Genomic DNA, 22,293 nt, shown 5'->3' with positions numbered 1-22,293 from the left:
CCTTAGGAAATTAATGAGGACTTACAGAAAACATGCTCAAAGAAAATAAGCCTGGATAAAATTATCAAAAGTAATCTTAGTTTAACTTAAATAGCATGATAAGTAATAATAATAAAAAAAAGGTGATATGTCTTAGACCTTCATTCCAAAATGGGGAATTGTGGTAAACTACGGGAACTGGTTAGTGAATTTAGATGGACTAACACGCTACTGGGTAATGTTGAGGATTGGAGTAATGAAAATGGAGTAATATTAAGCAATAAAAAGTGCAATGTTCTGCACTTTTACAATAATAATAGTCATTCCTGTCAGGAGATGGGGCTTTATAAACCGAGAATAACTGATAAGGAGAGCTCTTCAATGTAGCAGGCAGAGATATTTGAAATATCAAAAGCTGCAAATTAGGCCTGGATAAATACAGGCTAAAAAAGAGGCACTTTTGATAGTGAGAGCAATTACTAAAATAATTTGTCAATGATTGAGGTAGATATTTATCACTATGATTTTTATAATTGAGAGTAAACATTTTTCAAAATACAGATTTTGAACTCAGACTGGGGTTCAGAATATGCCTGGGTGTTAATGCAGCATCATCCCTTATCAGAAGTGTAGTGGTCCGTGCCTGCTGAGAGAGACTTCTTTTCAGGTCTGGTTGCTTGTCAGGAAGTTCATTCTTGCTCTTGAATTCTAGGCACAAGAGTCTCTTATTTGCTATGTTTATTTCTTGGGACAAACCTGTCCTTAGCTATGTGCTTATGTTAGATGGTGCTCAATACCAGTCAAACCTTTTAAACTAGAAGAAGTTTAGTTCAGTAAAGAAAAGGCTTCAAAGCAGGAAATCAGAAAGTGTGAGTAGGTCTCTCTAGATCAGGCTTAACAAACAGGTTGCCTGTGTGCTTCAGCTACATTAGGAGCTGATGAACTATCCCCTGGGGGCAGCTACCCCTTGGTGCTCCTCTTTTTCTCTGAGTATGCAGTCTGCTGTCCTCTCACCTTCTTACTTTACTCTAGCCTGGCTCATATTGTCTTCCGGGGTAAATATTTAAAGTGTGCTATCTCTTTCTCCCCTTCCTTAGAAGCTTCTGTAAGTTTATAGTACTGTTTTGCACTTCCTGCAGGATGTGTTAGCCTTCTTCCTACTCCTAGTGTTTTCAAGGTTGATACCAAATTTTTAAAGTAAAATAAGAAGTATTCACTGTAGAAACATCTCCTCAAACCATCTTTCTCTGTTACCTCTTTGTGGAGAGTAAATGAACAATAGTAATTATATGGATGTCAGATGAGTATCAAGAATGTATTTTCCTCCAGCATTTGTCATTTTTGTGGACTCATATCACTTCTAGTTCAAGAACAAGAGAAGAATGAATTCCTTCTTCTAATTCACAGAATTACTTTGCTCTGTACCACACAGAAGAACTAAGGTAACAAAACAGCCTCTTCCAGTCTTCTTGAATTGGATCTCTTTCTCTGGATCATTTGGGTCAATTAAAATAATTTCAACAGAGGAAGATTTTCAGACTCTTCACTGGCTCTTAATAGCTCTAATAATCTTACTCAGAACAGTATGGAAAAGGCAAATTGAACTCTGTGGCACATTACAGGAGAGCCCTTGTGGCAGATCAAGTACTGCTTGCTGCAAGCTGGAATTTCTTAAAATTGACACAGCCCCCATTAAAAACTGGCTCACTGACAGATCTCAAAATTTAGTTGTTAATAAGGAAATATCAGTGGCTGGGCTGTCTATAGTGGGGTCTCATAGGAAAGTCTTGATCAAGAATAATGATATTTTGAATGATGTCAGCAATTAATTTTTGTAGTAAAGTTGGCAGGTGACACAAAGACTGTTGGAAAGGGAGAGGCTGTATCTGCAGAGTAATAATTTGCTCCTTCAGTAAGACTGGAGACACAAAAATTGAGAGGGGAAATAAAAAAGACGGGGGGGGGGAGGAAGCCTGTGGGTCATATTTCAAGGTGAGAGATTCTGCATAGTAAAGCAGTGATTGAGGGGAAAACTTAGGTATTTTGTGTAGCATAAGATCTTAGCTATGTATCCCCTGAGCATTGTCCTGAGATAAGTCCCCTTTTGAAAAGGAGCACAACAAGTAGAAATCTGGAAATGTTCAAGCAGCACTGATAACACTGTTATAAAAATTTCCAGTCCTGGTGTCCACATTTCAAGATGGATCTGGAAACAATGGAGCAAGTTTAGAAGTTAAAGCTGAACAGATTATCTGTAGGTTGCATTTGCAGTATGAGGTATGAACTGCTAAGCATACCGAAAGCAAGTTTCAGAGGTGACCTTAATCACTGTGTGTAGGTACTTGCGCCTGAAGAAGAGGTTTGATATATGGCTAGGCAGTGCTGAAAGCTGGAGTCAAAGACTTGAACTTCAGAACAAAATAAGATTTCCTAACACTAAGGAGAATTAAACATTTCCTACTAATATGGGGAAAAAACAATGAATTCAGCATTGCTTGAGCAATGAGGCAAGATACACTTTGATCCACCTCCTTGTGTTTTACTCTAGCAGTGGGGTTGCTGTTATATAGATAAATAGGGCTGCAAAATTAAAGGAAGAGGATATCTGTTTGCGAGATGTGGCATATGTAAAATACGTTATATTATACATATGTCTATATACACATACGCATTATATACTTTTTTTACTCTGATTTTTCAGTCTGTGGATATGAGTTCTTGCGTTGCCACCCTTCCTTTATGAGCCCTGCAGATACTGAAAACATTTGCAACTCAGGAAGTACTTACTTTTTTTTCCCCAGGAAATAAATTGGTTTCCAGAGTCTGTTTAAACTTTCTGTGAAGCATGCTGGGGAGAGGATGGTGATCAAGTGACTCTGTGCTCTGTGGTCATACAAAGAATCCTTTGTGCAGCCTCACAGGTGTGTCTTGCCATCAGGCTCAGGGTCACACCAGTAATTGGATTTGGAATCTGTGAGAATTTCCTCCCAAATGAGATTGGCAGGGAAAAGTATCTTGTGCTATTTAGGAAATGTATCTTGCCTGTCATTGTAAGGATGTTAATGATACCCTGTTTCTTTGTGTGTGTCTGAGTTTTATATTTTTGAGATTTGAAAAATCCTGTTAGGATTTTAGGTTTGTTATAGAGCACTTGGGCAATCTCTGGTGGTTTGCAGTATAAAGAAATCAAATCTCATCACCTAGGGTCCCTCTCCTATGAAACCAAAGTGCCTTTTTGTTTGTACCTTCCCCCTTTTCCATCTGCAGATGGACAGAAATGCTTCATTTTAACATGCCAGATCATGAGAGAAAGACCAGCAGAGCTTTATAATTAACCCTCTTCTTTCCACTGGGGACTAGTGTCTTGTGTCCACATTCTGGCTCTCCAGTACAAGCTAGAAGAAAATGCTTGGTCAATTGTTCAAGTTAAAATGCGTCCTGACCTCTTCTTCTGTTTGTACCTTTTTCCCCTATAAACCAGTTAGGAGGAAAAAAAAAGAATTATCAGTGCCACCTGTACTTCAGATGTGACTTTCATGGGAAGTCACTTAGACTTTGTGCCCTTCTGTAAGTGTACAAAGTAAGAGAGTATATTCTGTAAGAGAATATATTTTTAAAACAGTTAATTTTTGTCTGCCCAGTGAGAGTGGTTTCCCTGTGGTTTTAAAGAAAAGTAAGTTTGGAAATGTTTAACTTCTAAATGACTTTCACTCAAGGAGCTTTAATTTGGTGTTTGAAGCAGTGTATTAATCAAGCTGATGAAAGGACATTAGTAATCCTTAGGTGTGCTATAGTTGCATGAATTGAAGAAATCTGTGGTGAAAAGTTAGTTTATTTTTGTTAGCCATTTTCAGTAGGAATTGACACAAAGCACTGCGTATTGATTCCTTACAGCTGATAAACACATCTGCTCCCAGACCTCATGGTTCGTTGTACGAGCAATTTTTTCCAAACATTTTTTTTCTGTTCATGACTCAATTTTTATGTTGGAAGACATGTTTTGGGTTTTTTTGTGTTTTTTGTTTGTTTTTTTTTTCCTTCGTTTACCTTTTATGTCTATTTTATATCTGTTTACAAAGCGCAGGTGGGAATTGCATTATGAAGTAAAAAATTAATGTTGATAATTCTAACAATTCATATGGAATAAGGGAGCCAAGTCATTTATGATCCTTCACGGAATGAACAAACCAGAGATTTAATTATTGTTGTTGTTTTTTTAGTGAATAGGTTAAATTACACTAACAATGTACTGATTTAATTAAATATGTAATTATTATCATTACTGTTTTGTTTAGTGAGAACTACAGTAATTGAAACAGATGTCTATGTTAACAGCATTGGCCCAGTTGACCCAATCAATATGGTAAGTTCTGATTATTGACAGAAAACATTGTCTGAATGATGCTATGGGTTAATATTATGAAATAATTCTAATCTCATTCAAATAAGTTTATTTATTTCTTACTGTGTATTCTTATGCTGTTAGATATGATTGTGATTACTACCACAACATGCTTAGACTCTCTCTATTTGAAATTGTTGTAATTTTTAAGATGTATTTCTTCTTTAAAAAAATCGAGACCACACAGAGGACATTGTATCAGGTCTTTATTTTGGTTTGTGTTGAATATTTTCACTATGTTTGTTTATACCTGGTTTATCTCTGGCCCAGTATAATTTCCTGGAGCTACTCTTCAGAGGTTAAGAAAAATAACAATTGACCCAGCATTTGTGAATAAAACTATTTTCAGTGCAGTGATTCATTATTATTTTTCAAATTCATAAAAAGAAAAATTTGAAATGAACTCTTTTGTCTTCCTTTTTCCATTTCTTATTTAGTCTTACGGGTCCTCTTCAGTTTGTGTGTGTACACATAGCTGGTTTCTTCAGAATTTTAGCAATGCATTTCATCTAGTTTCCAGCAGACCTGTTGAGATCTGACCTATCTATTTGGTACCAACACTGAAGTAACAGCAATTATGAGGAAGTTGAGTCTGTGGCCTTTTCTTAAATCACTTAGATCTGTCACGATGTGCATTGTATGAAATGGTGGTGTTGGAGGCTTTAGAAAGGCCTTGTTGCATGACTTCTCCTGGGGACCACTGCCCAGGAATAAGACTGGGACTGGCCCTTGGGCAAGTTTGAGCTCAGGCCCCTCCTGCCTTTTTCCTTTTCCTCCTCCCTACAGAACTGCTGACAGTGTTAACTTTGCATGGCGGAGAAGCATTTTGTTCAATCTGAGGCTGGACTATGCCAGTGCAGGGGGCTTATGAGCATTTGGTGAAAGCACAGTAATTCTAGATTATTATTAAGGATCTTGTGGTTTACATGTATGTCATCTTGCTTGGATGGGGAATATTGACTTTCAGTGATGGGAAGCCAAGCAGGAAAAAACAATGGTACTTAGATACTGTGGATAAAGGTGCCAAAAGTAGATTATGCAGATCTGTGGCAGAGGATATTCAATGGTCTAACAAGCTCAGTGTTGTCATTATCTGGGGCTGTGGCAGGGAAGTCCATGTCTCGGGCCAGGGCTGTGCATAAAGAAATGCATGAAAGAGCAGAAAAGTGACGGGATGGGGGAAACTTCTCAATTTTCATGTCCGGTATAAGTAGTGTCTTTGGTTTTGTCTGTCTTCCTACTGCAGTCTTTCTCTTTTGCTTCTCTCCTTCCTATCCTCTTCTGAAGGAACTTATTGTGGGAGCAAAATGTGTGGACAGACAGTTACCTGTAAGGAGAATGTAGCAAATGGTAGAGGCTTCCTTTTCCAGTAACCAATGTAAGTCCTTCAGCCTGTGGCCAGTAGGTATTGCATACACTGGAACTGAAAATGAGAAATGCTTACAGCTTCAGTTTTCCAGTTTTAAAGAACCAGCATGTACCTGGCTTTGCAGGGTAGCCCTGCCCCATCTCCCATGCCCTCTTCTTGTCTTTGCAGCCCCTGGGCAATCTCCCCTCTGCTATGTACCACGGCCTCTCCTGTGCCCACAGCTGCCTTCTGCTTGCTCAGCCCAGAGCCTGGGAGGCAACATTATCATGCACTGCACGTGCAGTAATATCAGCCATGGGACTATTTCATGTCACTTGTTTAGAGGTCTCCCCAGATCTGCTAGAGCTGTCCTAGAGCTGGGTGGTGATGCTTTTGCCATGGTGCTAATGAAAGCCAGTCATACTGGCTTTTAGTCCAAGGTAAGGATAGCATCATATTGAAAAGGCATATTACTTCATTAGAGAGCAGGATCCTAATGGTTATAATGTATATCAACTGAATGTTTATCCCTCTAACCTTCTGTTTTCTGTTTAAAAAAAAAAAAAAGATAACAATGAAGCATGTCACCAAAGGGTAATAAGGTAAATGTCATTAAGACATAGAACTTTAAAAACTATTCTATGTTTTTTAAAAATGGGCAGAGAATTACTTAGCAATTTAAATTATAGTCTAAGGGCACTATGGCTGTCATAAAAAAGCAATTGCTTTCACTGGGCTTGGACTCCAGGAACCTGGATCATATAAGCATCTAACATCACTACAAAAATCAAATGTTTGTGAAAATAAATAAAACCATATATATGCAAATAATTTGATTAAGGTTTCCAATAAAGATGTTTGTAATCTGGGAAACAACATTCTCAGCCAAAAAAATAATTACAGATTTGACCCTGTAAGCTCACTTTGTGAGAGCTGTTGGTTTCATTAGGAAGGCACTTCACCTGGAGTCAATATTGTTTGAGATTGTTAACCAATACTCCAAAAATGGCTTCTCTTTCAAGGGCTGTCCTTAGCCCTTCATTTGATCCCTTAATGTGAGAACACATATCTGTGATTCTCCATTGGATTACTCATTTGCCAGATACATTAACTCACTCTGGCAAATTATGTCCTTTAACTATTTAGTTTGGATACAATATGGCATGATGTAGAGAGTGTTTTTTCTAACAATGATGCTGAAGCAGCATATCAAGGGAGTATGTTTGTCTGAAAGCTTCAGAGGACACATATGAAACTGATTTATTTTTATAATTCAGTCTATTTTTCTCTTGCTATCTGATAGACTTCACTTTCATAAAAGGGACGCTTTAACTGTATGTGTAACATTCATTAGAATTTTTTTTTGAAGGCTGTTGTGTTTTGGCTTTCACTATTTAGCAAAGGTCTACCCAAAATTCTAGATAGTATAGACACCCCATGCTTAAGAGACATTTTTCTACTGCCCATGATCTCTTTAGGCATCCACAACCTGAGTAAACATTTTTAACAAGCGTCTTGATCAGCAGAGTATTTAGGCTTCTAATACTCATTCAGTCTAAAGATTTTTGAATCTGTCTTTTAGAGCTAACCTGTGCTATGCATCATGCAACAATCATGTAAAGTGCAACTAAGTGCATTTTTATGGCCAAAATCTTGATCCTCAATAGCTCTACAGTGGTCTAGGGATTTCTTAGCAGAATTTAGACATGCAATGAATATTTAGAGCCTGGTTTTCCTCTATGTGGAACCTCACTCAGTTGAGCACTTAACGTAGATGTACTAGGCTCTTACTACCTTTCTCTTTCCTTCCAAAGTAGGGCCAAGATGAAAAAAAGCCACTCTGGTGGTACAGATAGCAGAATCTGATGTATGGTCCCTGTGTAGAAATGTGTGTTGACCCATGTTGCCTGTGGGCCTCATTGGCTTTCTCTGCCCTGTATTCATCCCCCAAACCCTATGTGTTCATAAATACATGATGTTTTGTGCTACTGGTGCCCCAAGGGGTCCAGGGAGAACCATGCCAGCTCTTGTGGTTTGACAAGCCCGTGCAAGCGTGCAATTCAGTGAGTTGGGAGAGGCATGGCATTTTCACCTTCCTTTAACTAAGAGAATACGTGATCTTGTAATCTCTGTGTGATCAAAACTCTCATGACAATAAGAGACTGCTACTCCAAATGAGAGAAATTTTTGGAGAAAGAATACGGGAGCAGTTCCTTATGTAAGAAGCAGTATTGCATCATTGTGTCAAAAATGAAGAGCAAAGAGAAAAGTTTGTACTTTCCCTGTCCTTAATGTCTATTTAATTGAGTTTCATATAGTAAATAGTGGAACAATACTCAAGTAACAAAAATGTGGAAAGGGTTAGAAAGAGGCAGATCATTTCTAAAGAGATGCATAGACATCGTGACTGATAGACAGATTAAAAACTAGCCAAACAAAAATGCTCTGCCTCTCTGTCTATATGCGTCTGTGTTAAGTGTATATGTATATAAATATGTATATTTACAGAAACAAAATTATGTTTTAAAATTCCTTTGCTTTTTCATGTGTTTCTAAGTCATGATTTAACATTTTGAAACATTATGTTATCATTGCCATTTTAGTTTGTTTGAGGGCTATATATTTTTTTCTTCCCTTGCTGTGGATGCAGAAGATGCTCTCTATTCAGCTTTTGTATTTGTTAATGGAACTCTGTATTAGAAGGTCCAGACTGAAAATTGCAGGATAAATTTCTAGGACTGGACTTCACTGAAGCAGTTTTGTTTCCTTGTTATTTCCCAACATTTCTCTTTCTTCTGTGGATGATTTAGCTTTTGTCACATGGTCTATGCTAGTTATCCATTGAAGGCTACTGTGATCACAAGCTGAAGGCCATACTTTGAAGCCTAGCACTCTTATTTTTAACAATATAGCTAAACCACTGAAGAAATCAGATATTCACAGGAAACACAATGTGCTGCTTTGGTACACAGACTGCATGGCCTGGACATTGTTAGGATACCATTTTTCCTGTCATATTGTACCATTTATGACTTTGTGTAGAATGTGCTGATGGTGAATTTTAAGTGTACTTTGACTTATAAATTCCATTTCATTCTCAAGTTGCAGCAACTAGCAGCAGATTTTCTTTTTTTTAAGGTATTGAAGTATCAATGTGATCAGTATCCTAATACAGATTGCTCAATGTTATTGTACTTGTGGAGGATTTTGTGGTCAGCTGTGTCACTGCACTTATTCTACTAGTCACTAAATTTGTATTGAAGGTTTGAAGGTTTTGTACTCTTACTTTACAAAGCCAGGTAATTTACATTAAGCACATTAGAATATAAGTAATTATGACCCAAAGATACATTATCTGAAGCTACCCTGAAATCCAGTACTCAAAGATGCACACTCTGCAACCTCCATTTTTTTTGGAGGTTGGAATTGCTTTCATGTTTGAAGAAGACCGTTTTGAGGAGAACCATTGTCTCTATGAGCTTCATGATGACAGACTGAGAGGAAGAGCATGAGGGATGCACTCCTACCCATGTTTGAGAATTTATGAGGTTTCCTAAGGTTGCATGGGTTCAGCGTGCAAGCACTGCAAATTTTTGGAGAGTCAGATGTGTGCATTTTATGCAAACTGGTTCCATTCTCTTTCAAGTGGCAGGAATATTTGTTCATAAATCAGGACAGAAGTACCAGTAAGTCTTCATATATTATCTGTTTCTTATCATAGAGCATCTTCTTTGGATTAAGCTAGAATAATAATTTTTTTCCCGACTTACTCTTTTATTTTGATTAGGAAAGATAGATTCCAATCATTTTGGTGCCTGTCAGCACTGCAAGTGATCAGAGTTAATTGACTGTTACTCAGATGAGTGTTCGAGATTGATGGACACAGTGTTCATTTACAGCAGCTGAGTAAATATTCCTTCAGTAGGCTTGAGCATTGTTTTTTCTTTGTTATGAAATATATTTAAGTATCAAAAACCTTACGTCTGTTAGTATTTCTTTATTTTACCAGCTCTAGGCACTTGAGTAATACTTCACAAATAAAATTTCATGAATGTTTTCTGGTTTATTCTGAAAAAAAATAGCTTAAATTGATCAGTCTGGCTCTTGCAGGCAGCTAGTTTGCCTACTGCTATTGCAAGGTAGCTCCAAGCTTGCCATACTCGGTTTCAGGGGAATTGGCCAAGTACAGGCAATATTCTGCTCATACTGGCTCAGCACAGCAGTTCCTGGGTCACTCCCAATTTCTGTGATCATTTTGAAGGGAATGGCGAGGGATGAGGGAAAAAGCAGCCATTATATGACAGACAAATGTTGCAGTAGCTTTCTGAAACCAAACCAGAGTACAGCCATCTTTTCAGCCCCCTCTTTAAACAGCAGTCAGTACTTGTCCTATTCTCAGCTGCAGTTTACTGGTTGTCCCTTAACAGATATGAAGTCAGGACAGGTAGTTAAGGTTCTACACAAGGTACCAGAAAAATCTACGTTCTTTGCTGTAAAATATGCCCTAATTTGTGTATGCCATTTATTAATACTATAATGTAAGGTTGCAGTCTTCTTGTGCTGTGGTTCACTCTTAAATTTTGTGTTAGACTAGTTCATGCTTTAGGAAACACTGTTTTTGTATAATACCATTGTATCACTTAAGCCACAGTTGGCATAGTTTCAATATAAATAATGGAAAAAAAATATCACTTTGACTTAACTCCCCTGACATCAGTAGAGTGTGCCAGGATATACTGGTTGGAAATCCAGTTTATGTAATCTCAGATTCTTGGCATCCACAGCCAGAGCAATAACCAAACTGCCTTTGATGTTAGTGTTCTGTATTTGCATAAGGCTAATTTGTTAAAGAAATGGCAGAAGTCCTGAGCTTTGGACACGGTTGGGGCTAGAAAACAATTCTGAAAAACTTCTTCCTTTTTATCTGTGGTCAGTCTGTCAGTGTGCTGTGAGCAAACACCTTATTTTCTTGTGTTCCCAGTACTTTATCTATTTAAGTGTTGATGTGAATGTACTTAAAGCTCTTCCTTTGGTACTTTTGTACAGGATGTCTTCCATGATCACCCCCTCTTCTCCTGCTCTCTTGGTAGTTTCATTCACAAATTCAGCAACCTTGCTGTGCCAGTTGCCTGCTATTCTGTGTATCTCCTTTTGGACAATCCAAAATATTGCCTTGTGTCCCTCGTATTTGTTTACAGATGTTTAGTTAGCTCAATATGGCTAAATCATAGCTTTAAATCTTCCCACTTTTTGCCCCTTCCACAGTCTCAGTTGCTGTGGATAATCACTACTCTGTATGTCATTGAGGCCTGAAATATAAAAATTTTCTATGATGTGGTGGACCTTAGAACCAGGAGTAGGGTCTCAGTTGGAGTCTTGCAAATTCTGATTGCAAAGCAACTTTGAGGGTTTTTTAAGTTTATTTTTAATCCATCACAGGGAGTCTCTTGTCCAGACTCCCATTGTTAAGATAACATGTTTTTGTAACCTTTTCAGTTGCAGTCTTGCTCTATTCGTACCATCTAGACATGTCCTACAGAGAGAATTTTCCATTGTTTCTACTGAGTCGTTTCTTGCTCAGGTTCTTCCTTTGTCTCCTCTTTCACTGGACCTCACACATAAGCAGTTTCCTTTCACTTTCAAGGCACTTCAAAGCTTATCCCCAGCCATTTTTAGTTGCTTTTCCCCCCAGGAGGCCATTTCCTATCTCAGATCTCACTAGCTTCTGCTCCCATCCTTTCAACTTTTCCTACCATTTTTGCCCATGCTACCATTTATGCTTGAAGAAACTTTCTATAGATGTCTGCAAAGCCTCTTCATTGTTTCTCATCATGTTCCTGTTTAAACTTACTTTTTTTTTTTTTTTTTTTTTATATTATTTTTATTTTATTTTTTTTTTTTTTTTTTTTTTTTTTTTTTTTTTTTTTTTTTTATTTTTTATTTTATTTTTTTATTTTTTTTTTTTATTTTTGTGGAGGCTACAAAATATCATAAACTATTAAGCTTTTGTTGTGCTAGAATCACTACCTGCAATTCTGAGTGGTATTGGGTCCTCTGTTTCCCGTTACTGATGTCCCCGTTGCCTTTCCAAATCTTGTCTTTTATTTTAAATTCAAACTGTAAGCTCCTTGCAGAGAACGTGTATCCTGTATAACCAGTATTGAGTGCCTGCATAATTCAGTTGTGATCTGAAATGATCTAAACCAAGAATAATTTTAATATAAGTACTTTACTGAGAAGGTAAAGGTATTGACTAGTGCTAAAGCTAACTCAAACAGTGTTTTACCCCTGCTTTTCCCCCAGAACTGCATGGAGTGCTTGGCTGCTCTGTCCTACAGTTTATTGTTACTTCTGATGCCTTAATATCCTCTCCAAATACTTTGTGTCTGCTTCTGCTGTGGTTGTTTCCCTTGTGTCTGCAGCTGAGACAAGCTACGCTTAATTCTTTGTCTTGTACCTCTTATCTTTGTGTCAAATAGATGATAAATATTTTGAAGAACATTACACACCTGTTCTTTGTTATTAATTCCTAATCTGTCTGTCTATATGGAAATTTGCGATGCTGCATTCCAGTTGTGGGAATAATTCTGCTGGCCTAGATTTGAACTGGGTTTCAGGAAAAAAGGCAGGAGATGTGCTTTGATTTTTATGAGAGCTTGTAACAGCTTGTTGCAATAGAAACTGTCCTTGGCAATGGCTCCTACCATACAGGTTGTCATTGCCTCCTTTGCTGCTGTGCTCCAGAGGAAAGCTGCTGTTGTTCACTGGCCCCTACAATGGCCGGTGCCAGGATCTGTGCTGACACTACAAAACCTCATCCTCTGTTAAAAGCGGGCAGCTACAGGAACAGGATTTTTCTCCTCACAGTGCATGCTATGGGAAGTTCACTTTACATAGGGGGGGAATGGTCTGGATGCCCTTTTCTGCAGCAGCACCTCCAAGCTGTTTACCAAGGAAGCAGACCTACTCTTGGAAAGAGTGTTTGCCCTACTCCCTTATTCGTAGGGGTGGCAGCACTGACAAAATAGCTGTTAGGAAACGCAGCGTGCTTTTGCTAGTAAGTGAATGTAACTTCCCTGCCTGTTGATCTTGGTCTTCATTATTTTTATTCTGCTGTTGTATGATTTTAAATTTCATCAAGTTTTATACATTCTGGACAGTTATTTTGACCACCATAGAGAATGCACATCTAAAACACTTTTTGTTGGACTATTTTGGAGTTTGTCATTCATTGGCCTACAGTAAGTGCTGTATGACATTCCACCTTTTTGAATAACAGTAGTGTCTCTGTTGTAGAGGGTTATCCCCACAAAGGGTTATGCCCTTCGTACCAATAAGTAAACAGAGGGTCTTTTAGGCAGTTCTTAACAGTTGTCCATGCTCTTATATCTTCAGTGTAGCAGATTTGGAGTTGCAGGACTGCCTCACCAACCAGAAAGCTAACCTGATAGGAGTGCTGTATTTCATGTAGGATCATGTATCTTACAGGAGTTGCAGGGTAGAAACCAAAGCCAGATAAGTCTCCTTGCCATCAAAGTTGGGATTTCGAAGCATGACAGGAAAACCATAGAAATAAAAAGGCAAACAGTAACTGCGCAATTAATCTTGCTTTAAAAGCAGTTGCACCATACTGAAAGGTGAAGCATTGTGTTTGAGACTTTATAGTTTATTTATAAAAGGAAACTGGAGAAAACCATGTATGCTTGAGTAATGTGCAGCTTTATTGCTGAAGTTGCTTGTGGGACCAATTTTGACTGCTTGAGCCTCTCTAGTTACTGGAAGGTAGATGTAGCTGCAGAATTTAGAAAGTACAGTTAATGGAGTTGATAAATCACTGTTGACAATCTCAAAGCTGAACCCTTAATCCATATCAGTATTCACTCCTGGGTTTTTAATGTATATGTATGTATTTATGTCTGATTTTTTTTGTTCTGAGTTGTCATCTCTGGTTCTTTCTGTAGTTTAATGTTTCTTTATGAGTGGCAGCAGCTGAAATATTCAAGTGTCAATTGAAAAGCAAAACAAAACTTTTTATATCATTTTCATTGTAGGAATTTATATAGATTATATATATAATCTACTTTTTCTCCTTATGCTCTCTTCAAATTCCCAAAATCTAAGATGATCAAATAAAAGCAGAGATTTTGCTGAAGTGCTTTAGTTACTTTTCTAGCTAATCTTTTGACTATTGGCAAGATTTTAATTATAGTTTCTAATCTACAAAGCATTGAAATAAATCTTGCCTTTTATTCATATTGTTGTTTGCATCTGTCACTTTGCATGTTCAAAATAAGGACTGGATAAGCACAGATGCCAAATTATTATGTGAAGAGTGATGGATTTTTTCTGTATTGTGACTATGTAGGTCTCTCTGTTCTCCCTCACCTTCTGTAGATATGGTTTGCCATATTTCCACTTACCCTGTGCATATGTTCTCATAGCATCCTCCAGTGTGATTACCTGTACAATTATAACAATCTGACTGGTTAAAAGACTCTGGGAACAGATGCTGTGCACTTCTGTTCAGTGTATTTCCTGCAACCCCCACCTCTACCACAGCTGCAGTATCATTAATGTAGTATTACAGGTACATGTCAGAATCATTGTGATCTGTTGGATCTTTTAGATCTCACCCTAAGGTCACTAGGTTTAGATTGCTGTAGTGAGCAAACTAAAATGGTTTGCCAAACCAAGAAATTTTACTTTTGCTTCAGCCCCAGCCATGGGGATAAAGCTCTGAAACCATTGCTGGCCCTGAAGCAGTTCAAAAATCTTTTTTTAAGGGCTTTTAAAGTAACACACCAGGGAGAGCAACCACATTTTAGATGTTTTGTTAAGAGTAGTTATACATCAAAGATAGGTTAGGTATTTTAATAAATTACTTAATAACCCCTTATTGATGTCCAGAGATATTTGGGTGAGGGAAAAGATAAAGGTTACGAGTGTTTATTGGCAACACACTGGCAAGATGAAAATAAATTAGCTAATGCTTGATGCTTTATTTGGTGCTTACCTCTTAGGGAAGCATGCGCTTACCAGTTTTGTCTATGACTTTCTTTGTTGTTTGAACCTCTTAATCAGCATACTAGACTGAGTCTCTGATATTAAATCACATCTCTTAATGTCAAAACATATAGGTTGGTAGAGTGTTTTCTTTAGTTTCCCCTTCATTTTTTTTCTGAAGAATTCCTTATCTGCCTCACGTAAAGTTCCAGTTTAAGGAATCAGAAAGCTGAATAGAATGAAGAAACATGGGGAAAATATCTCAAAGCTCAGATACAGAGTAAGATGAAGCCATGTCACACTTGGTAATCAAACGGAGTTCAGGAGCTCTCTACGGAACAGATTTCTGAATTAGCTTGTTGTGTTCCCGAAAACTCCAGGTGCCCTTCAGGTGAAATTTTGAATCTGGGAGAAAAGCTGGGGTGGGTTTCTGAGCAAAGATGAAATGACAGGAGTATGTTTTTATCCATTTTTCTCTGAAATTCACTGGTAATGGTATTGCAGGCCTGTAGTTGGCTAACACAATTTTTCACCTCTGAGTTTGGTTTTGGGACTTTTCATTGCTTTTGTGTTTGGCCCCAGAAAACCAGCCCATGTTTTTCCTGTTCTCAGACAAAATGTGTTGTAGTTAACATGCTCCAGCCAACAATTTACCCACTCATTGTTTGACTTCTCCACACTTTTTACTGTGGAATATCAAATCAGTTGTGAGACTGCCAGACAAAATATCCAAGAAAAATGTTTTTTCTGCTTTGTGGGATTTTTTTCCATCCTTACTGATATATTATGTTGGAATTGGTGTGATGCGGTTTGCGCTGAGAAACAATTGTGGAGGATGGTATCTGCGTCCCTTTCTTTCACAGCTTTCCAATAAAAAACCAATCCACTGGCCCATTTTCATGTGTGACTGTAATTGAACTGTGCATGACAATGAAACTGATGTTGAGGATTCCATTTATTCCATACAGTAGCTGTTCCTACTTTATTTGAAGTAATTGCTTTTATTTATTAAATGATTTTCTCTGAGACTATACACCTGCTTATCAATATTCACAGTTTTTTCACTGCCTGGCCCTTCAATGGTAATCTCTGATTAGTCACTGTGTTCCCAGCCTTTGGAGTTTGTTATGATCTTTTAGAGAGGAAAGAGATGGAGGAGGATTGCAGTTATCCGTAAATAATTAGGCAGGTGTGCTCTTTATGCCAGCTGTGCAAAAAAGAGTTAGCTATCTAATCAAACGCCAAATATGAGCTAACGTGTGCCCTGGTCATTGAACCCTGTGAGGCTAAATATGAATAAGCATGCATTTTGCTATGGCTGTGACTAACGCAGCCACAGATTGGTTCCATTTTATTCTGCATGGCTATTTTATCATTAGTTTCATTTGAAAGAGAGAGTAGTAAACCAATTTTTATGGTTACACAGTGGCATTGAATGGCGAGTTTTATGAAAGACTAATAGAAGTAGTGATAAGAGTGTTAAAATGAACTTTTTGTAAGAAAACAAGGAAAACAAAATAGTTGCTCAGAGAGATGTATTGCACTAAAAGAATGTGGTATAAATCTGGTGTGCTGTTGTGCTTGCTCATAGGATGTTTAAACAAAGATAGGGCTTTTATTCATCTAGTTTTGGAAACAAAGTACTTCCATGAAAGACAGTATAGTGATTTTTCTACCTCATTTTTCAACAAATTTTAGGGACCGAGATTTCCCCTTTTTATAGGGAAATATGAAATGTTGTTCAGGAACTGCAAATTTAAGGGAATTCAGTGTATGAATCCATAAAATCTGCAAATTTAAGGGGATTCATAAAACCTGAAAATTTCAAGCCCATTTCAAAATTAGATTTTCAGAAAGAATCCAACTTTCTTGATAATCACCCTAGCAGAGTTTCAGGCTATTGCTCTCAAGTGTCCATACTGTCACAGCTGCATGCTGCCAGACTCTTAGTTGTCTGATCATCCTATATGTTTGCCTGTGCTTGGTGACTGCTTAGCGTCTATTTGGACCTATGCCATCTGGCCTCTTCTGCAGGGAACCCTGTGTTCAGAAAGGAAGCTAATATACATGAGTCCCATTTTCACATGCCTTGCACCTCTACAATGTGAGTACATGTATGTGCTTGGACATTACGCTAAAGTTCACTTCAGTGAAAGATAGTACAGATATAATGAGTTGAAAATGTGTGAGATATGTTGTATGAGGAATATATGCAGCCTAAGGATGTATTATGGACCCTCAAAGACAGAGAGGTCTCTGGGACGCATAAGACAAATAGATATGCTGAAGAAGTAGGTAGTAATGTCCACCAAGGCAGATGTTAGAAGTGCTCAGAGAGCACTGACTCTGGGTCCCTGCTGAAGAGGTGGGTGAACTGCTGCTGCCACCCACCGTGAGGCTGCAAATCCACATCTTTCAGGTGGGATGAAGAGTAGGATTATGCCTTTGTTTGGCTGACTCTTGAGGAGAGGGAGATGTCTGAGTGCTGAAGTGTCAGCTTACACATGGAGGATCACCCTCTGCAGGTATGTGACAAGAGGCTAGCAACTGGATCTCGTGTTATACATTCAGCAAGATACTTGAAACAAGTAGTTACTAATTTTATGATATTAAACTATTATGTATTAGATTCTTTTTGAACAGTGATAAATGTATCATGAAGGATTTTAACAAAGTTTCTTTTTTTTTTTCCAAAAAGTTCTTTAAACAACTCCTGTAATACATGAGTATGATAAAAACTTGCACATTTAATACTGAAAGGTAAGAGAATACAAGCATCTCGGTCTGCTGAGGCTGTTCCTTTGCTTTCTGTGTTCAAAATAATCTGTGAGCTCCTCTTCCTTTTTTATCTTAATTTGTTAGGGTGGTTGGTATTCTGTGACAACCTGAGTTTTCTTGCTCTGGGTGGATTTGACTGTAATGACACTTTGATAAATTTATTTTTCTCAGACAATGCAGTGCTGCTGTGAAGTGGCTGCTTAGAGCAGCACCTTCAAACTCAGACAGTGTGCTCTTTCCATACATTTGGTCGTGTCTGTTGATTTCACTCACTGGCTGCTTTTTTTTTCTCCTATTTGTACTGTAAAGGCAACACATAAATCTTTGTTCATTCTGTTCCATTTAAGCCCATTAAAACACTTCTCCGGTGCACTGCCTCAGGCTCTCATTTACACTACAGCAAGGCAAGTTTCCTTTCCACTTTTAACCACTATAGATGAGCACAGAAAGCTGAATTTTAAGGTTAAACAGGCCCTGGGTTTTCACAGGTGTCTTGAACATTGTCTACAGAAATAAAATCATCAGCGACTTGTTTTGACCTGCAGAATCTTCCCCGATGGCAATGCAGGAATTGCATTCCATAAGCAGAGTTTTAGAGAAAGTAATCTCTAAAATGCATTTTTGATTAGTCCTTTTGTTCCTTCTGTCCCTCCACTGTTTGCCTCATACACTAGTTATTTGTAACCTTTGAGAGTCACTGAGTTACCACAGTCCTGGTGGTAATTCAGCTGCCATACATCACAGAGCAAGGGCGTATCTCCCTCTTGCATATCTGTTTCCTGAACCTATTCTTCTCGCACCTGGAGAGGTGGGAAAATTGAGAGAGATTTTAGGTAGTTCTGGAATATCTGCCTTGGCACTTCTCAAGGATGAAGTGCCAAATTTCACAAACTTTCCTGGGAGATGGGTGGTATCAGTTGCAGAAATGAGTGAGGAGTCTGTAACTCATACAGTTGGCTGCTGTGATTATTTAAAAGTAAAATGAACAAAAAACCCCACTCCAACCAGCAAAGCCTTCCACTTTTATTTTCTTTAAAAACAGAATTGACTGTCTGCACTGTGCATATTCATTGACCAAGTAAACTAGTAGTGAACCCTTTAGTGAACCACTGTCTCCTTCTCTCTTCCCCCTGCCCACTCATCCCATAACTGAGAGGTGAACAACCAACACAAAGTGTCTAAGTCTGGTCTCCAGCTCTTTTTCCCTGCAGAGGAGCTGCCAAGTTGCTCGTTGGAGCCCTCATGGGGCAGCCCTGCAGGAAAGATCACATCTGCCATCAAGTAGAGAGGCTGTTGCCCTTAAGATCAGAGTCCTGATCTGGAGCTGTGACAAATACAGCAGAGAAGAGGCTGCTGCTTTGCTCCTTTTTCCAGAGGGTAGGAGCAACTGGCTGGATTCTTTCAAAAACAATATTTCATTGCATCTGTAATGTTTATCTCCCTCAAGTTTTACTATGTCAAGAATTGTCTCATTAAAAGGCTGTGTATTTTCCTTTTTTTAATTTATTTAATTAATTAATTTTTCACCCTTTTCTAGCCATAAGTCTACTGAGGAATTTGACTTTCTATCACAAAAGGAGCTTTCTTGAGGCTTTAATAAGTGGAATTGCTTTAGGGAAATTTCCTTCCTTATTATGATTATGTATACTTTTGTGTGCATGTAGGTAGATATATGAGGCAGATGGTAACAGATAGTTCTGCAAACTGTGATGTTTACTTCCTGCATATTCATGAATTTTTCAAAATCTGAAATTTCTTGAAGGACCTTAAATTGCATGTTGTAAAGTTTGGGGAAAAAATGTAGGAAGTTTATTTGGTTTGCTTCTTAAAAGACATAGAATGTCTGTCTTAACAAACATAGTCTAGCCCTGAAATATTAAGGTTGCCCCTAAATTTCTGTCTAGGGCCCCCAGCGGTGGTTGCACTGTGCAGGGACCTCCGAGTTACAGCAGATTCCCATCACATCTCCTCTTCCTTAACTAATCGATGTGTGTGAAGGGGGAGGAGGTAGAGACAAAAGGCTGTGTACATCTTTCATCAGTCTGTAATTTCTCAGTTTGGGGTTACAGGCTGCTGTATGCTATGCAAAAGGTAATACAAAAGAGAATAGAAGAAGTGGCCTTAGATTTATATATGAATTAAAAGTTCTTGGCTTGCAGACTTTGGTAGATGTATACATAGGTATGGTTGTTTCTCTGTTTTTAGGAATACACCATAGATATAATTTTTGCCCAGACGTGGTATGACAGTCGTCTAAAATTTAACAGCTCAATGAAAGTGCTTATGCTTAATAGCAACATGGTTGGAAAAATTTGGATTCCAGACACTTTCTTCCGGAACTCAAGGAAATCTGATGCTCACTGGATTACAACTCCAAATCGTTTGCTTCGAATCTGGAGTGATGGAAGAGTATTATACACTCTAAGGTGGGTGATTATTAACTGGGTAGAAAAAAATAAAAACTGTTATGACCAGGAATATGAAAATGATGAATGTGAATCAAGCCCTTGGCATCTCTTTTGTTGTGGACCACAGGAATTTACTAAAGGAGAAATAAAAAAAAAAGATGATTGTATTGTTAAAAACGTGAAATTAATAGCATTGAAATATATTGCCTAGATAACTGCGTAAAGACAATTGAAGGGGACAGCAAATTTTAATCTCATTTTGGTACAGGCAAGATTAAAAATAAAAGATGTTATGTAACATGTAGCACGATCTGGTGGTCTGTCACTAACATATTGCAGATCTAGTCATAAATTGTTTTGCAGAATTTCTGTTCTAAATAGTTCAGTATCTAATTTCCACCAAATTATATTTTGTAAGTAAAAGATGAAATGCTTCGGATAATAAAAGTCATAAGAAGTTTGATTAAAGCTAAGGCCCCAGTCCTGCATATATTTCTTCACATGTTTACCCTTGCAAGCTATTAAAATCAACAAATCTGTTCATCCAAATTAGGCATAAGTAAACATATTGGTGATAATTCTTCTTGGCAAATGGGGGATGCTTGGGCTGGTTTTAAGCTTACTATCTAGGCTATCTGCACTGATCTTTGAGTCACTAGGCTGTAGCCTACAGAAAGCATTTTAGGGTCATCTCTCAGTTTTATTTTTTAAGTATGCCTAAAAAACCTTGCAATAAATTAGGAGCTGATCGCGAAGCAGTCCATGGAGAGGATGCCATAAATCTGATTCTGCTTTTAAGAGTTTATGTATTTATTTATTTATTTATTTATTTAAAACAAAAAGTAGCACCTTTAAATTACTTTCTTTTCAGTCATTTACGCTGTTTTCATATGCAGGCTAGTTGTGTTGTATGAACAATTTATAAAAGTCTTCTGTATCAGAAGTAAGAAGAATTAGAATGTTTTAAAAGGATTCTCTTCACTGAATTTTTTCTTAGTATGTTTCATTTGAGAGCATACAAATATCGCTGAAGAGCACTTTTAAAACAGTTTATTGTGCTGTTGTTTATAAAAAAAATCCCTATAGAGCCTCTTCTGTTCACATGCTAATATTTTTTTTTTCTTTTTGTAGCTAACAATTCTAGACTTATACTTGGACTTTACCCTTCCATTGCCCATTCAGTTTCAATGTACAATTTCTTTTAAACAGGGTCTAAGTAAAACAAAGAAACAAACAAATGCAACCAAAAAAACCATGTGAGGTCTCCCAGAGCGATAAGTTAGAATTATTGTGCTACGGTATGAGCTATGAAGTGCAATGAGCTAGTAACAAAACAGCAGAACAGGTATTCACCCAGCACTGCAACATGCAAACATCTGGATAGGTGAGGATATGGCCTGAATTTGGCCTAGGGTGGAGTAACATTGAGAGGTTCATATGTTGGTTATTGAAGGAACAATAATAGGATTTGACAGTGCTCCAGGTTCACGGTCTCCCCTGTACCACCACTCTTTCCCTGATGGTACTAGAGGGAGCAGACCTGGTGATTCTGTTAGTCAAGCTCACTGAGTCTCCTCTGAGGGTAGTCCTTGGTCTGTCCATTGCACCCATCAGTAATTCCAGATCTAGTTGTGTTGCTTTTAATAAATGTCTGATTTTGTTTTCTTTTTCTTTAAGTGTTTGACTATCCAGAGGTTGAAAATGGAAAACAAAGGCAATAAATACATATACCGTAGTTAGCAAATTGTAAAGCAGCGTCAGAGGGATGCAAGTGTTTTATTTGGAAATGTGTTTTTTTTCTCCCCCCCCGTATATGGCAAGAAACACACTTTCCCTTTTGAACCTCTCTCTTGGTCAGGACAGCTTTCTAGAAAGGTCCTAGTGACGCTTTCTGTAGAAGAACTACTTTGTTCACAGACTTATAGGGCTTTCTGGCAGCGTGTGGCAGAATCTTCCTTTCCCCATCCGTTTTTGTCTAGTATGCAAGTATTGCGTACCGTCCAGTATGTAAGCATTATGTTAATTTTCAAAGTTGATTTTAGAAGACATTCTGACTTTATTCACTGTGTTACCAACAAAGGATGAGCTATTTTAAATTCAAAGAAGGCAGTTGGGATTCTAGCCCCTTTCCTAATGAAAGTTAGCAGAACTGTGTTTTGCAGTGGTCTCTTGGAAGGTCTTTCGAAATTTCTGGTAGTATTTCCAAAAGCAGCAAGTGATTCAATTGATACCATTATGAGTCCTAAACTACTTCTAAAATTTATATTAGATGCCTGAATTACTTGAATGCCTTTGACATTAAATAAGTAGAAATATCAAGTCTGCTCTTTGCTATCCATGCTACTGTCTTCACCAGAGCTGCTTCTGTGAGTATA

At 37.8% G+C, this 22,293-nt stretch overlaps 1 protein-coding gene across 1 annotated transcript in view; it reads left to right on the top strand.

Moving 5' to 3' along the window:
* Nucleotides 1-22,293, top strand: part of GABRG1 (gamma-aminobutyric acid type A receptor subunit gamma1) — a 62,330-nt gene that overhangs the window by 21,079 nt on the left and 18,958 nt on the right. Inside the window, exons 3-4 of the mRNA XM_087736808.1 lie at nucleotides 4,275-4,342; nucleotides 19,716-19,936. Of these exons, the coding sequence (XP_087592934.1) occupies nucleotides 4,275-4,342; nucleotides 19,716-19,936 (289 nt within the window). The remainder of the gene's footprint in view (nucleotides 1-4,274; nucleotides 4,343-19,715; nucleotides 19,937-22,293) is intronic.

Source organism: Nipponia nippon, unplaced genomic scaffold (genome assembly GCF_047370975.1).
Source record: "Nipponia nippon isolate SJK-2023a ecotype South Korea unplaced genomic scaffold, ASM4737097v1 scaffold_6, whole genome shotgun sequence".
Classification (NCBI taxonomy): Eukaryota; Metazoa; Chordata; class Aves; order Pelecaniformes; family Threskiornithidae; genus Nipponia; species Nipponia nippon.
The sequence above is the reverse complement of the archived record's forward strand: the minus strand, read 5'-3'. Positions and strand labels throughout refer to the sequence as shown.